Source organism: Triplophysa rosa, linkage group LG4, assembly GCF_024868665.1.
Source record: "Triplophysa rosa linkage group LG4, Trosa_1v2, whole genome shotgun sequence".
NCBI classification, from domain to species: Eukaryota; Metazoa; Chordata; class Actinopteri; order Cypriniformes; family Nemacheilidae; genus Triplophysa; species Triplophysa rosa.
This window is the reverse complement of record NC_079893.1, coordinates 14,934,111-14,949,383: the sequence shown is the minus strand read 5'-3', so window position 1 is coordinate 14,949,383 and position 15,273 is coordinate 14,934,111. Positions and strand designations below refer to the sequence as shown.

Genomic DNA, 15,273 nt, shown 5'->3' with positions numbered 1-15,273 from the left:
TAAAATCAACAACTTGCCTGACTCTTGTACTCTCTTTAAAACCTTTTCTGGTTTTCTTTGTCTGCCTTCCCCCCACCATTGTCAGCTTTAACAGCTATTGACTTTACTTAACTCTTTGTATATAGTATCTCACAGAAGTGAGTATATCCCTCACATTTTAGTACGTTTTATTATATATTTTCATGTGACAACACTGAAGAAATGACTCTTTGCTACAAACCCGATTCCAAAAAAGTTGGGACACTGTACAAATTGTGAATAAAAACAGAATGCAATGATGTGGAAGTTTCAAATTTCAATATTTTATTCAGAATACAACATAGATGACATATCAAATGTTTAAACTGAGAGAATGTATCATTTTAAGGGAAAAATAAGTTGATTTTAAATTTCATGGCATCAACACATCTCAAAAAAGTTGGGACAAGGCCATGTTTACCACTGTGTGGCATCCCCTCTTCTTTTTATAACAGTCTGCAAACGTCTGGGGACTGAGGAGACAAGTTGCTCAAGTTTAGGAATAGGAATGTTGTCCCATTCTTGTCTAATACAGGCTTCTAGTTGCTCGACTGTCTTAGGTCTTCTTTGTCGCATCTTCCTCTTTATGATGCGCCAAATGTTTTCTATGGGTGAAAGATCTGGACTGCAGGCTGGCCATTTCAGTACCCGGATCCTTCTTCTACGCAGCCATGATGTTGTAATTGATGCAGTATGTGGTCTGGCATTGTCATGTTGGAAAATGCAAGGTCTTCCCTGAAAGAGACGACGTCTGGATGGGAGCATATGTTGTTCTAGAACTTGGATATACCTTTCAGCATTGATGGTGCCTTTCCAGATGTGTAAGCTGCCCATGCCACACGCACTCATGCAACCCCATACCATCAGAGATGCAGGCTTCTGAACTGAGCGCTGATAACAACTTGGGTTGTCCTTGTCCTCTTTAGTCCGGATGACATGGCGTCCCAGTTTTCCAAAAAGAACTTCAAATTTTGATTCGTCTGACCACAGAACAGTTTTCCACTTTGCCACAGTCCATTTTAAATGAGCCTTGGCCCAGAGAAAACGCCTGCGCTTCTGGATCATGTTTAGATATGGCTTCTTTTTTGACCTATAGAGTTTTAGCCGGCAACGGCGAATGGCACGGTGGATTGTGTTCACCGACAATGTTTTCTGGAAGTATTCCTGAGCCCATGTTGTGATTTCCATTACAGTAGCATTCCTGTATGTGATGCAGTGCCGTCTAAGGGCCCGAAGATCACGGGCATCCAGTATGGTTTTCCGGCCTTGACCCTTACGCACAGAGATTGTTCCAGATTCTCTGAATCTTTGGATGATATTATGCACTGTAGATGATGATAACTTCAAACTCTTTGCAATTTTTCTCTGAGAAACTCCTTTCTGATATTGCTCCACTATTTTTCGCCGCAGCATTGGGGGAATTGGTGATCCTCTGCCCATCTTGACTTCTGAGAGACACTGCCACTCTTAGAGGCTCTTTTTATACCCAATCATGTTGCCAATTGACCTAATAAGTTGCAAATTGGTCCTCCAGCTGTTCCTTATATGTACATTTAACTTTTCCGGCCTCTTATTGCTACAGTACCTGTCCCAACTTTTTTGGAATGTGTAGCTCTCATGAAATCCAAAATGAGCCAATATTTGGCATGACATTTCAAAATGTCTCACTTTCAACATTTGATATGTTATCTATATTCTATTGTGAATAAAATATAAGTTTATGAGATTCATAAATTATTGCATTCCTTTTTTATTCACAATTTGTACAGTGTCCCAACTTTTTTGGAATCGGGTTTGTAGAATGTAAAGTAGTGAGTGTACAGCTTGTATAACAGTGTAAATTTTCTGTCCCCTCAAAATAACTGAACACACAACCATTAATGTCTGAACCGCTTGCAAACAAAAGTGAGTACACCTCTACGTGAAAATGTATAAATTGGGCCCAAAGTGTCAATATTTTGTGTGGCCACCATTATTTTCCAGCACTGCCTAAACACTCTTGGGCATGTAGTTCACCAGAGCTTCACAGGTTGCCACTGGAGTCCTCTTCCATTCCTTCATGACGACATCACAGAGCTGGTGGATGTTAGAGACCTTGTGCTCCTCCACCTTTCGTTTGAGGATGCCCCACAGATGCTTAATAGGGTTTAGGTCTTCACCTTTACCCTCAGCTTCTTTATCAAGGCAGTGGTCATCTTTGAGATGCGCTTGGGGTCGTTATCATGTTGGAATACTGCCCTGCGGCCCAGTCTCCGAAGGGAGGGGATCATGGTCTGCTTCAGTATGTGACAGTAAATGTGGCATTCATGGTTCCCTCAATGAACTGTATTTCCCCAGTGCTGGCAGCACTCATGCAGCCCCAGACCATGACACTCCCACCACCATGCTTGACTGTAGGCAAGACACTTGTATTTGTACTCCTCACCTGGTTGCCACCACACACGCTTGACACCATCTGAACCAAATATGTTTATCTTGGTCTCATCAGACCACAAGACATGGTTCCAGTAATCCATGTCATTAGTCTGCTTGTCTTTAGGAAACTGTTTGCTGTCTTTCTTGTGCATCATCTTTAGAAGAGGCTTCCTTCTGGGATGGCAGCCATGCATACCAATTTGATGCAGTGTGCTGCATATGGTCTAAGCACTGACAGGCTGATCCCCCACCCCTTCAACCCCTGCAACAATGCTGGCAGCACTCATACGTCTATTTCCCAAAGACAACCTCTGGATATGACGCTGAGCAGGTGCACTCAACTTCTTTGGTCGACCATGGCGAGGCCTGTTCTGAGTGGAACCTGTTAAACCGCTGTATGGTCTTGGCCACTGTGCTGCAGCTCAGTTTTAGGGTCTTGGCAATCTTCTTATAGCCTAGACCATCTTTATGTAGAGCAACAATTCTTTTTTTCAGATCCTCAGAGAGTTCTTTGCCATGAGGTGCCATGTTGAACTTCCAGTGACCAGTATGAGAGAGTGAGACCAATAACACCAAATTTAACACACCTGCTCCCCATTCACACACGAGACCTTGTAACACTAAAACAAAATGGCTAATTGGGCCCAATTTGGACATTTTCAATTAGGGGTGTACTCACTTTTGTTTCCAGCGGTTAGACATTAATGGCTGTGTGTGGAGTTATTTTGAGGGGACAGCAAATTTACACTGTTATACAAGCTGTACACTCACTACTTTACATTGTAGCAAAGTGCCATTTTTCAGTGTTGTCACATGAAAATATATAATAAAATATTTACTAAAATGTGAGAGGTGTACTCACTTCTGTGAGATACTGTATATACAGCTTGCGAAAGTATTCATGCCCCTTAATTTTGTTTATATTTTGTAATGTTGCTGCTTTGTGTTAAACTACTTTATATGGATTTTTTACACGAATCTACACTTCATAATCCATAATGCCTTAACAAAAACAGATTTTGTGACAACTTGGAAAATGTACTAAAAACTGAAATAATTACTTTGCATAAGTATTCATACCCTTAACTCAATACTGTGTTAAAGCACCTTTATAGACTCAAGACAAGCGTTACACATATGCATTTGTCAATTTTCTGCCATTCTTCTGCTCAGATCCTCTCAAACTCTGCCAGGTTGGATGGGGACCATCAGTAGACATACATTTTCAGGTTTCTACATAGATGTTCAATTGGGTTCAGGCCCAAGCACTGGCTCAAGGTCATTGACAGAGTTGTCAATAGATCACTCTTGCATTGTGCTTAGGATCATTGTCCTGTTGGAGAACAAAATCTATTAATGATTAATGGAGACTACCTGCTTCTGGAGAGTATTTTTATATTTGTGGTTTTCCCCAGATCTGTATCTTTATAGAATACTGTCTCAAAGCTCTACTGGCAAATCTTTTGACTTTATGGCTTGGTTTTTGCTCTGATGTTCAGCCGCTAGACCTTTTATTGAAAGTTGTGTGCCTTTCCAATCATACTTATTCAATAAAATTTGCCACAGAGATTAGCTCCATTTGAAGTGTAACAACAACAAGCAAAACTGGAATGCTTCTGAGTTCCAGAAAAGGGTTTGAATACGTATGTAATGTAATTATTTCAGTATTTTGAAGTTGTCACAAATCTTTTTTTTTTCATTATGGATTATGGAGTGAAGATGTATGTAAAAAAGTAGAAGTTAAAGTAGTTTAATACAAAGCAGCAACATAACATTGGTTAGGAAGGACACTGGAGTCAAACGCAGGGTAAGCAGATTTAACGAAAAAAATCCCACACTCACAAAAACACAACACTAAATAAAGTCCATAACAGTGAATAAACCAGAGGGGAAACAAAGGCTTGAGCGCTCGGCCAAACGACCGTAGAAGGGGAGAAAAAACAAAAAAAAGAAAATCCAAAAAATGCCTGCCGCAAGCGGGAGGTGAGTGAGGCAAGAGAGTCCACAACAAGCCCAACTGGGCTAGAGAGTTGACCTGAGGTTCCATCTGCTGCGAGTCAAACTCGGGGGAGCCAGAAGCCAGTGTTCTTAACACCACTATGGTAATCCATACGGAGTGGTAGCGAGTGCAAACAAGAGTCCTTTAGGAGGTGACAGTATAGTAATCCCAGTGCATAGCTCACACAGTCGAACTGTACGAATCCCTTGGTAAAAAGCCTTCGAGAGGCTCCCCGAAAGAGAACTGGTTGACTCGCCTCGAATAATCTCTGTGAGGAATAACCACAGCTTGAAGTCAGAAGGGATGGTTGCCAAAACAAGGACAGGAAGAACAGGACAGATGAGTACAGCACTGGAGCCTGGACGAGATGAGATGATCAAAATCTAGATAAGACAAGACTTTTAGAGTGCTAGACAAGAGGCCAGAGATCGCCACGAGATAACTCTAATGGACTGACAAAGAACAACGTAAAACACAGGGAATAAAAGGTGAAGCAATCAGAAAGGAAAATGAGAAACCAGTTGGGGAGAGGGAAAGTTAAGGGGAGCCAGGTGAATCGGGGAAATCAATAATGAGACGTAGATAGGATAACAAGGGGGGTGGGGCCACACACATGCGGATTCCAAGCACATGGCAACTGTCAAGTGCTCGACAAAACAAAAACAGAAGACAAGACAGACAAAACCCAGAGGTGCTAGACCCGAGCCTTGACAAACATAGCGTGAATAAAATTAAGGGGTAATATATACTGTATATATATTTATCAATTACTTAATTTCATCACATAATAATGAGACTTTTTAAAGTATTAAAATAAAATGTGCTTTCAAGGTGTGTTTGCACAGGTTGCACTTTGTCAATGTTTTATTACTATTACTAGATATGCCAACTGATGTCTTGGGCTGTGTATCCTACTGTTTTCAGTGTCTTGCCATGAGCTCTATTTCTGAGGTTTTAAGTCACTTTCCAAAACAAGTGTCCTTTATTGTGTTTGCTGAAGTAATGTTTTTTAAACTATCACACAAGTATTTTTTCAGCAATTTATTTAAAAGTTTATAACTTTGGCAAGAAGAATGTTTTGTGAGTGACATTTTTGATATTTCAGATATTTTGAGGTACCAATGGACATTCTGCCCAAAGTGAGAAGTTCTTCAGAGATCTATGGTTTAATGGTAAGTGTTACCCCATATAGAGAAACGGATGCATCTTAGAACTTGCTGTATATTGTTATGATTTTCTTTGGGCTGACTGATAGAAAATCATCTATGAGTATTTTAACTGTCCTCACTGTCATGTCTGGCAAAACTAGCATTTTGCCAGTGCAGAAGGTGGTGCATTTCCGACAGAGTAAACAGGGTTCCCTTTCTGTCGGTCTCTCGATGTTGTGTCGAACCGACAGAATGGGGGTTTGTCTTGAGAACCTATCATCTTCTGAGTATTTAGAAAAGGCCAATGAAAATTGGCGAATGAAATTTGCATGCCGGGCTCCTCCCCGGATGTCCGGGTATAAGAGGGAAGCCGGCGTGCTCATTCATTCACCTTTTGTTCTTCAGAGCCTACGCATCTGGTGAGCTTCTCTACGATCTGGATGATCTTTCTTTCTGCTGGAATCTACGACGTGGACAGCGAACGGTCCCTTCCTGCAGTGACTCTCCCCTGGGCGTCTCGGCAGTTCCGGAGGTGTTCGAGCAAATTTCCTTTTCTAAAAGAGCAAATTTCTCCAGCGTGGCTTGTCCCGCTGTTCTCATGGGTGCAACACACTCATCGAGGAGGGGGACGGACACAATGCCTGCTTCCAGTACGCTGGGGCAGACGTTGTGGATACGTCCTGCCCGCACTGCGGGTGGTGACGATTCAGACGTTGCGTCACAGGTGGCTGTGTTCCCACGGGACTCAGCCACCACCTCGTTTGCTCCCCGTTCCGTGGCGGCAGGACTACGGCCCTGCCGTCCGCTATGGCAAGCAGCGAGGGTGATATGAGGATTACTGTGAGCGATAATCCGCCAGCCACGGCTCACGGACCGTTCACACCTCGTTTCGCTCGTCTGACCGTTCCCCAAAAAGACGGTCCGCCGTCTTATTCCTCAATCACGTATTCGGACACGATGCGTGATGATGAGATGTCTCTTGCAGCATCGGGGGGTGACGTACTGCCATCCGACTCCGACGATTCCTCGGGCTCCCTCCCTCGGGGGGTCGAGCCCAGGAAGAAGCGGACGTCGAAATGTCAGCCATGCTTTCCCGGGCCGCCGTGAGTGTTGGGTTGCAGTGCCCGCACTGCCTCTCCCGGCGTTCGCGGCTGGCTACATGGCGCCTCGGGTTTGAGCGCGGCTCCAAGCCGCGCCCGCCCCCAGTGCCGTGTTTACCGGAAGTGCATGAGGAACTTTGTAAGACCTGGAACGCCCCTTCCGGCACGTTTCACGTCAAACAAAGTTCTGTCACCCTCTCTTCCCTCGAGGTTGAGACAGCTGGAGGATGCGTCGGTGTCCCCCAGGTGGAGTTTGCCGCCGCGGTGCACTCGTGCCCTGAGGTGGCGGCCACCTGGGGGGGCTCGACCTAGACTCCCATCCAAAGCATGTGGTGTCTCGGCATCTCTGGTGTCGAGAGCTTACATTGCGGCGGACCAAGCTGCCTCCTCTCTCCACGCTATGGCTCCTGCCAGGCCAGGGCGTTGAGAGAGCTCCACGAGGGTAAGACCGACCCAGCGCTTATGCAGGAACTCCGCGCCGTCACCGACCTCGCTCTACGGGCGACCAAGGTGACCACGGGGGCCCTGGGTCGGACGATGTCCACACTTGTGGTCCATGAGGAACTCCTCTGGCCGATACTTGCGCAGATGAGTAACGCTGAGAAGGTCCGCTTTCTCGACGTACCCGTCTCGCAAGGGGGGGCTGGTTGGTGTTACTGTGGAGGGTTCTCGACAGTAAAAAGCAGTCCTCCGTGCCGCAACTCGGCCGCCTCGGCCGTCGAGTCCCGTGCACTGTCTGCTTCCCAGCAGCCCTGGTCCTCTTCAACGCCCTCCAGTGACCTGGAGGAGACAGCGAAGAGGAGACCATCGCCCCATCAGCAGCCGCGGGCAGCGGCTGTCATGGGATCACCTCAGGGGGATCGAGGCTACCATTGGGCCCGACCCCAGCCACAGCGCTGGTAGGTCGGATAGGGACGGTTCCTGCCCCGTCCCTCCATCTGCTGGCCCCCTCTGGGGGGCTGGCGCCCACTTACTCTCAAAAAGGAGAGTTTCCTCTCTCTCTGGGTTACCTCAGCCGCTCTCACCCTCTGCACGACGGTGAACGGCAAACTCGACGTTGCGTCATGGCAAAGCGCAATGTCGAGTATAAACACCAGCCCTCAGCACTCTCAGTCAGACAGTGCGTTGAGCTGCGCAGTCGCCAGGCAGGAAATATGGCAGAGCCGATCTCCTCCCCGGGGGGCCTCCCCTGGCAAGGAATCCGTACTGCTAGCCATCGAACCACCCTCCGCGGGGGCGATGAAGCAGATCAACCTCTAGTCCCCTGTCACAGTTCTGGGGGCCCCAGACTGTCAGGCGGGCTGAGGAAGACGATCCGTCTCGGCTACGCACGTCCGCCCAAGTTCCGGGACGTCCTTTTACCTCAGGCAGAGGCAGGGATGCCCCCGTACTTCGGGCGGAGGTCGCCTCCCTTCTGGTGAAGGGAGCGATCGAGCCCGTCCCACCGGCCGAGGTGTTCAGCGGGTTTTACAGCCCGTACTTCATTGTCCCTAAGAAAGGCGGAGGGTTGCGCCCTATCTTGGGTCTGTGTGTTCTGAACAGGCACCTACACTAGCTGCCTTTCAGGATGGTCACGCAGAAGCGCATCCTGGCGTCCGTCAGGCGTCAGGACTGGTTCATGGCAATCGACCTGAAGGACGCGTACTTTCATGTCTCGATCCTCCCTCGACTTCGGCCGTTCCGACGGTTCGCGTTCGAGGGACGGGCATATCAGTACAGGGTCCTCCCCTTCGGTCTGTCCCTGTCTCCACGAGTCTTTACGAAGGTCGTGGAAGCCGCCCTCCTTCCCCGTTGGGAAGGAGGTGTGCGGGTACTAACTATCTCGACGACTGGCTCAAGTTTGGGCACACTCTCGAGATCTGTGGTGTACACACAGGGACCTGGTGCTCCGGCACCTAGATCGGTGGGGCCACAGGTCAACTGAGAAAAGAGCAAGCTCTCCCCGGTGCAGAGCATCCTCTTTCTCGGTATGGAACTCGACTCTGTCCTCACGAGCGGCCCCGCTCACCCCCCGGGGGGGGGGCCGAGACCCGCGACGAGGAAGCTCGCACCCTGACTAGCGCGCCCGGTCAGTGTTGAACTGCCTGAGATCAGACAGTCAGCGGTCCCCCTGTAACAGGAGGCTCCTGGGATTCATGGCATCCTCGGCGGGGGTGGCCCCCCCTCGGGTCGATGCATATACGACCGCTCCAACACTGGCGGCAGAGTCAAGTTCCTTGGAGAGCGTGGCACACCGGCAGCAGGCGTTGGTCACACGCTTTTCTGCCGACACACCCTAAGGGGTGCCGTGTGCAATGGGCAAGCAGTGTCGGGGCGGTGGACGGGCCCCCGCCTGCGTTGGCATTCAACTGCCTAGAGTTGTGGGTTGTGCTACTTGCATTGAGGGACTTCCTCTCGTGCAGGGAAGCACGTGCTGGTCCGGTCGGACAGCACAGCTGCTGTGGCGTATTCTTCACTCACAGCAGCTAACATGACTCGCCCGACGCCTCCTCCTCTGGAGTCAGCAGGTGATCAGCTCCCTGCGAGCCACACACATCCCAGGCGTCCTGAACCAGACAGCCGATGTGCTCTCTCGTCAGTTGACGCCTTGCGGAGAGTGGCGACTCCCTCCCCGCGCAGCCGGCTCATTTGGGGGCAGTTTGGCCAGGCACAGGTGGTCCTGTTGCCTCCCCGAACTCCTCCCATTGTCCGCTTGGGTACTCCCTGTCCGAGGTACCCTCGGCACGGATGCCCTTGCGCACAGCTGGCCGCGGGACAAGCGGAAGTACGCTTCCCCCCAGTGAGCCTCATTGCACAGGGCCTGTGCAAGGCCAGGGAAGAGGAGCATCAAGTGGTACTAGTTACGCCCCTTCGGCCTAACCAGGACTTGGTTCTCGGAGCTGAGGCTCTGACAACAACTCCCCCCTGGCCGCTCCCCCTGGCGGACAGCTTCCCCAGGGGAAGGGGCACGTTACGGCATCCCAGGCAAAACCTGGTCTCCATGTCTGGACGGGACGAGGAGATCCTGAGTGACCCACCCCCGGTCCGGTTGGGACGTCACTCAGGCTAGGGCTTCGGCCACTGGGCGGCTATACGCCCATAGGTGGCGCCTCTTCTCGTCCTGGTGCTCTTCTCGGCGAGAAGACCCGCGGAGTTGCTCGGTCGGGTACGAGCTGTCCCGTCCTCAAGAGAGACGGGGGAGTAACCTCTCCCCCTCCACACTGGGAATGTATGTAGCCGCTACGGCCGCTCATCATGACCCAAGTGCTGGGTAGCCTCTGGGACAGCACGACCTGGTCATTAGGTTCCTAAGGGGCGCGAGAGGGTGACCACCTTACCCGCGCTCCGTACCCTCTTGCGACCTAGGTGGCGGGCCTCAAGAGGCCCCGCCCCCTTCGAGCCTCTCGGGGTTGCCGCTCTTTCTCAGTCTTGATAAAGACGGCTTTCCGCATGGCGCTCACCTCCAAGAGGGTAGGGGATCTACAAGCACCCTCCGTGTCCACAGATTGCCTAGAACTCGGGGCCGGGATTCTCACGTTATCTTGAGACCCCGCCCCGGCTACGTGCCCAAGGTTCCCACCACTCTCCCGAGAGACCAGGTGGTGAACCTGCAGGCGCTCCCCACCGGGGAGGAAGACCCAACCTATCCGTGCTGTGTCCAGTACGCGCACGGCGCCTCTACTTGGACCGCACGCAGAGCCCAGAAGCTCTGAGCAGCTCTTTGTCTGTTTCGGAGGTCAGCAGGAGGGCTGTCTCCAAACAGAGGCTGGCGCACTGGATCGTGGATGCCCTCGTTAGGGCATACCGATCTCTTTTCGCCCCTGCCCGTTGGGAGTGAGGCACACCCCTCATGGGCACTGGCTCAGGGCGCCTCTCTGGCAGACATCTGCAGAGCTGCGGGTTGGGCTATGCCCAACAACTCCGTGAGGTTCTAATACCTACGCGCGGAACCGGTGTCAGCCCGCATCCTGGCAAGGTGTGGGACCGGCAGCCGGTAGGGCATACGCCTGCGGAAGCCCTTCCCCCTCCGGGGGGAGCAGTGGCGATCCCGCCTCACTTCTTTCCCCTCGGGTAAAGAACAGGCATTCCATCCATCACTAAGCACCCTTCCAGGGGACAGGCTGGGCAGAGCAGCCCTGCCCCCTTAGGCCGGGGAACAGTTGAGTTATCTCCCACATAGCTCTAACCGGACCTAGTGCTCCAGACGTGGTAACCCCCCCTCCGTGGGCTGTTCCGTCTGATGTATCCTCATGAATGGTTCCCACCTTGGCAACCCATGACCTCCCCAGGTGGACTCCCACCTTGCGGTTAACTCCTGCAGTCCGCACATTCCTCCCATGAGTTCTCCCCTGATGGTGAGACCATGTGGTGTCTCCACTAATTCCTCCCTACGGTAGGTAGTGGCCTCTGCAGCGTTTTTCCCCCAGGGGGAATAATGCTTACCCAGTGGCCCGTACGGTGCCGGGCGGCTTCTCGCCATTTAGAGAATTAGGCCTCCGCCCGTGACGGCCGGCGTTAGGGGGCTTCCCAACTTTTTGTGGAAAGCTCTGGGTCCCCCTTCCTCTCCACTGGAAGGTCATAATTTCGCGCTAGCGTGTTCGTCTGACTCGCCCAGGCCAGTCAACGTCGCTCCGCAGAGATTGTGACGCGGCTCAGTGCTGTGGCGTTTTCCATAGGAACCCCATTCTGTCGGTTCGACACAACGTCGAGAGACCGACAGAAAGGGAACGTCTTGGTTACGGATGTAACCTCGGTTCCCTGATGGAGGGAACGAGACGTTGTGTCCCTCATGCCACAACACTGGCCGCCCACCCCAGCGGTCGGGGGAGGATTCTTAGGCTCCTCAGACCAAAGGTGAATGAATGAGCACGCCGGCTTCCCTCTTATACCCGGACATCCGGGGAGGAGTCCGGCATGCAAATTTCATTCGCCAATTTTCATTGGCCCTTTCTAAATACTCAGAAGATGATAGGTTCTCAAGACAAACCCCCATTCTGTCGGTTCGACACAACGTCTCGTTCCCTACATCAGGGAACCGAAGTTACATCCGTAACCAAGACGTTTTCTTGCTGTGCTACAATAGTAACATAATTACATTTTAAAGTGTTTTTTTAAGTTGTGTTTTTTTATGTCTGTATTGAAAATGTATCAGACAGTTATTTTGTCTAGGTTTGGTGCCCGATGTATTGCTAACTCACTATACATCTCAGTACTTCATATTTCAGATTCTACTCAAAATTGCCAACCCATTTTTCTTTTAATTAACAAAAGTTTACTTGAAGTTCTTTGTGGTGTGAATTGAAAGAGCAATCAGCCTTTTTATTTTCATTCTCATACTTATACACATTAACTGTCATCATGCCATTTTTCATACTCTCTGAACTGAACAGTCTGCTGTGTTTATATGCAGTCGAATATGTGTCAATTCAGCAGTATGATTTATGCACTGTTGCATTCATTGAATTGTTACGTATAATTAATCGTCATTAAATACACATTTTTTTTAGTACTTGATCAGCTATGCACTCATGCAGTGAATAATCATGCAATGCATATCAACTCTTAGGAAAGTTATCTTCTTAGTAAAGACATTTTATGAGGGACACAACGTCTTGTTCCCTCCATCAGGGTACTGAGGTTACATCCGTAACTAAGACGTTCCCTTTCTGTTGGTCTCTCTACGTTGTGTCGAACCGACAGATGGGGTTCCTATGGAAAACCCCACGGCACTGTGCCATGTTACAATCTCTAGCGGAGCGATGCTGACTGGCCTGGGCATGTCAGACATGAGCGCTAGCGCGGAATTGTAACCGTCCAGTGGAGAGGTAGACGGTCGCAGAGTTTTTGAAGAAAAGGTGGGAAGCCCCTGCCACCGGCCGTCACGGGCGGAGGCTTTGTTTCTCTAACAGCGAGAAGCCGCCCGGAACCATAAGGGCCACTGGGTAAGCGTTATTCCCCCCTGGGGGAAAACGCTACAGAGACCACTACCTACCATGGGGAGGAATAGTGGAGACACCCGCATGGTCTCGCCGGCAGGGGAGAACTCATGGGAAAATGTGCGGACTGGGAGTGCAAGGTGGAGGTCCACCTAGGGGAGGTCATGGGTTCCCGAGGTGGGGAACCAACCATGAGGAAAACATCAGACTGAACCACCCAGTGGGGGGGTTACCACGTCTTGAGCACTAGGTCCGGTTAGAGCTATGTGGTAGATAGCTCAGCTGATACCCGGCCTAAGGGGGGAAGGTGCTTAGTGATGGATGAAGTGCCTATTCTTCACCCAGTGGGGGGAAGAAGGGAGGCGGAACAAGCATGCTGACCCACCTAGGAGGGGGAAGGTGCTTTCACCGGTGTACACCCTACCGGTCACCTGTCTTACCTGTTATCATCTACGACACGGGCTGACACCGGTTCTACGCGGAGGTTGTAGAACCTCGCGAAGGTGTTGAGCGTAGCCAAACCTTCAGCTCTGCAGATGTCTGCCAGAGAGGTGCCCCGAGCCAGTGCCGACGAGGAGGCTACACGTCGAGTGGAGTGTGCCCTCACTCCTAATGGGCAGGGGCCATCTTGAGATCGGTATGCCGTAGCGACGGCGTCCACAATCCAGCGCGCCAGTCTCTGTTTGGAGACAGCCCTCCCCTTCTGCTGACCTCCCAAACAGACAAGGAGCTGCTCAGAGCTCCTGAAGCTCTGCGTGCGGTCCAAGTAGAGGTGCAGCGCGTGTACTGGACACAACACGGATGGGGTTGGGTATTACTCCCCAGTGGGGAGTGCCTGCAAGTTCACCACCTGGTCCCGTGGTCTCAGGATCACGTGAGAGTCTCCAGGCCCGAATTCTAGGCAATCCGTGGACACAGAGAATGCTTGTAGGTCCCCTCCCCTCTTGATGGAGGCGAGCGCCACCAGGAGGGCTGTCTTCATCGTAATGTAATCGAAGGGTGGCCTCTGGAGGCCGTCACTCTCCATGAGGCGTTGACTGATTGACAGACAGCACGTCGGCTGTTTGGATCAGGTCGCCTGGGATATGTGTGGCTCGCAGGGAGCTGATCACCTGCTGACTTAAAAAGAGGCGTCGGGCGAGTCGTGTTAACTGCTGTGAGCGAATGCCTCCCTGTCGATTGATATACGCCACGGCAGTTGTGCTGTCCGACCGGACCAGCACGTGCTTTCCCTGCACGAGAGGCTGCAGCCTTTTCAGTGAAAGTAGCACAGCCCACAACTCTAGGCAGTTGATATGCCAACGCAGGCGGGGGCCCATCCACCGCCCAACACTGCGTGCCCATTGCACACGGCACCCCAACCCTGCAGGGAAGCACCCATCATCACCACGACGTGCCTTGAGACCTGTCCTAGGGGGACCCCGTCCGCCAAAAAGGTCATTGAAAACCAGCGGGTTAGGGTGCGTCGGCAGAGAGGCGTGATGACCATACGCCTGCTGCCGGTGTGCCACGCTCTCCAGGGAACCCGACTCTGTATCCAGTGTTGGAGCGGTCGCATGTGCATCAACCCGAGGGGGACCACCCCCACCGAGGATGCCATGTGCACAGGAGCCTCTTTCATGTCTCGCTTTCGAGGGCGGGCATATCAGTACAGAGCCCTCCCTTTCGGTGGGCTTGAGTCGGTGCCTGTTCAGGGTACGCAGATCTAGCAATCCCCGCCTTTTTTGGGGACGATGAAGTACGGGCTGTAAAACCCGTTGAACATTTCGGCTAGAGGGATGAGGAACAAGACGGTGGGACTGTCTCCTGGGAAACGGTCAGACAAGCGAGACGAGGTGCGAATGGTCCGCAAGCCAGTGACTGACGGATTAACGCTCACAGTAATCCTCATATCACCCTCGCTGCTCGCCGTAGTGGAAGCAACGGAACGGGAATCAAACGAGGTGGTGGCTGAGTCCCGTGGGAACACAGCCACCCATGAACGCAACGTCTGAATCGTCAAATGCGCGCAGTGCGGGCAGGTGTAGGGTATGGTCGGATCAAAGTTTACCATCTGTGATCGTAAAACACAGTAACCTCTCAGCAGGACTACGACCAGGCACCAACAAGTCTGGCCAAATGTCCTATTCTCAACACCTTCATCACTGACCAGGACAGATTCGGATACTCTACCCTAGACTTCAAAGGTGGTTCTTGGTGGAGGACAGGACTGTTCACCAAAGTGAGAAAAGCCATGTGGCCCCCAGGGACTTGAGAGCCTCAAATTCTTCCAAAAGAATGTCTCTTTCTCTTTCCTTAGCCACAAAAGACTGGTTTAAAATGTATACACATGAATCTCCACATTGTATGCTTGTCTCTATGTTATTCTCCTTCACCTACAACCTCAAAGGCATATGTGCTTAGTGGTATTTTGTTTATATTTACATTCTTGTCCAAACTACAGGTCAATGTAATTGTAACCCCTTCATGTTTCATATCTACGTGTTTCCCTTTTCATGTCTTAGAATATGGTGTATAGCACAGTAATGTATTTTATACCATACTCATTTTATTCTATTCTAAGTCTATTCCTGCTCCAAACTCCCAGGCGACCATAAATGCAAATTAGTTAGTGTGCCGGACAAAGAAACATGTTTTCGCGCCCAAAGCTGTCTCATCACATTGGATCGCCCACCTTG

General features: G+C 50.8%; 1 protein-coding gene across 1 annotated transcript in view; it reads left to right on the top strand.

Annotated features, from left to right (window-relative positions):
• gk (glycerol kinase) overlaps positions 1-15,273 on the top strand; it is a 250,768-nt gene that overhangs the window by 112,682 nt on the left and 122,813 nt on the right. The window contains exon 8 of the mRNA XM_057330925.1: positions 5,538-5,604. Coding sequence (XP_057186908.1) covers positions 5,538-5,604 — 67 coding nt within the window. The remainder of the gene's footprint in view (positions 1-5,537; positions 5,605-15,273) is intronic.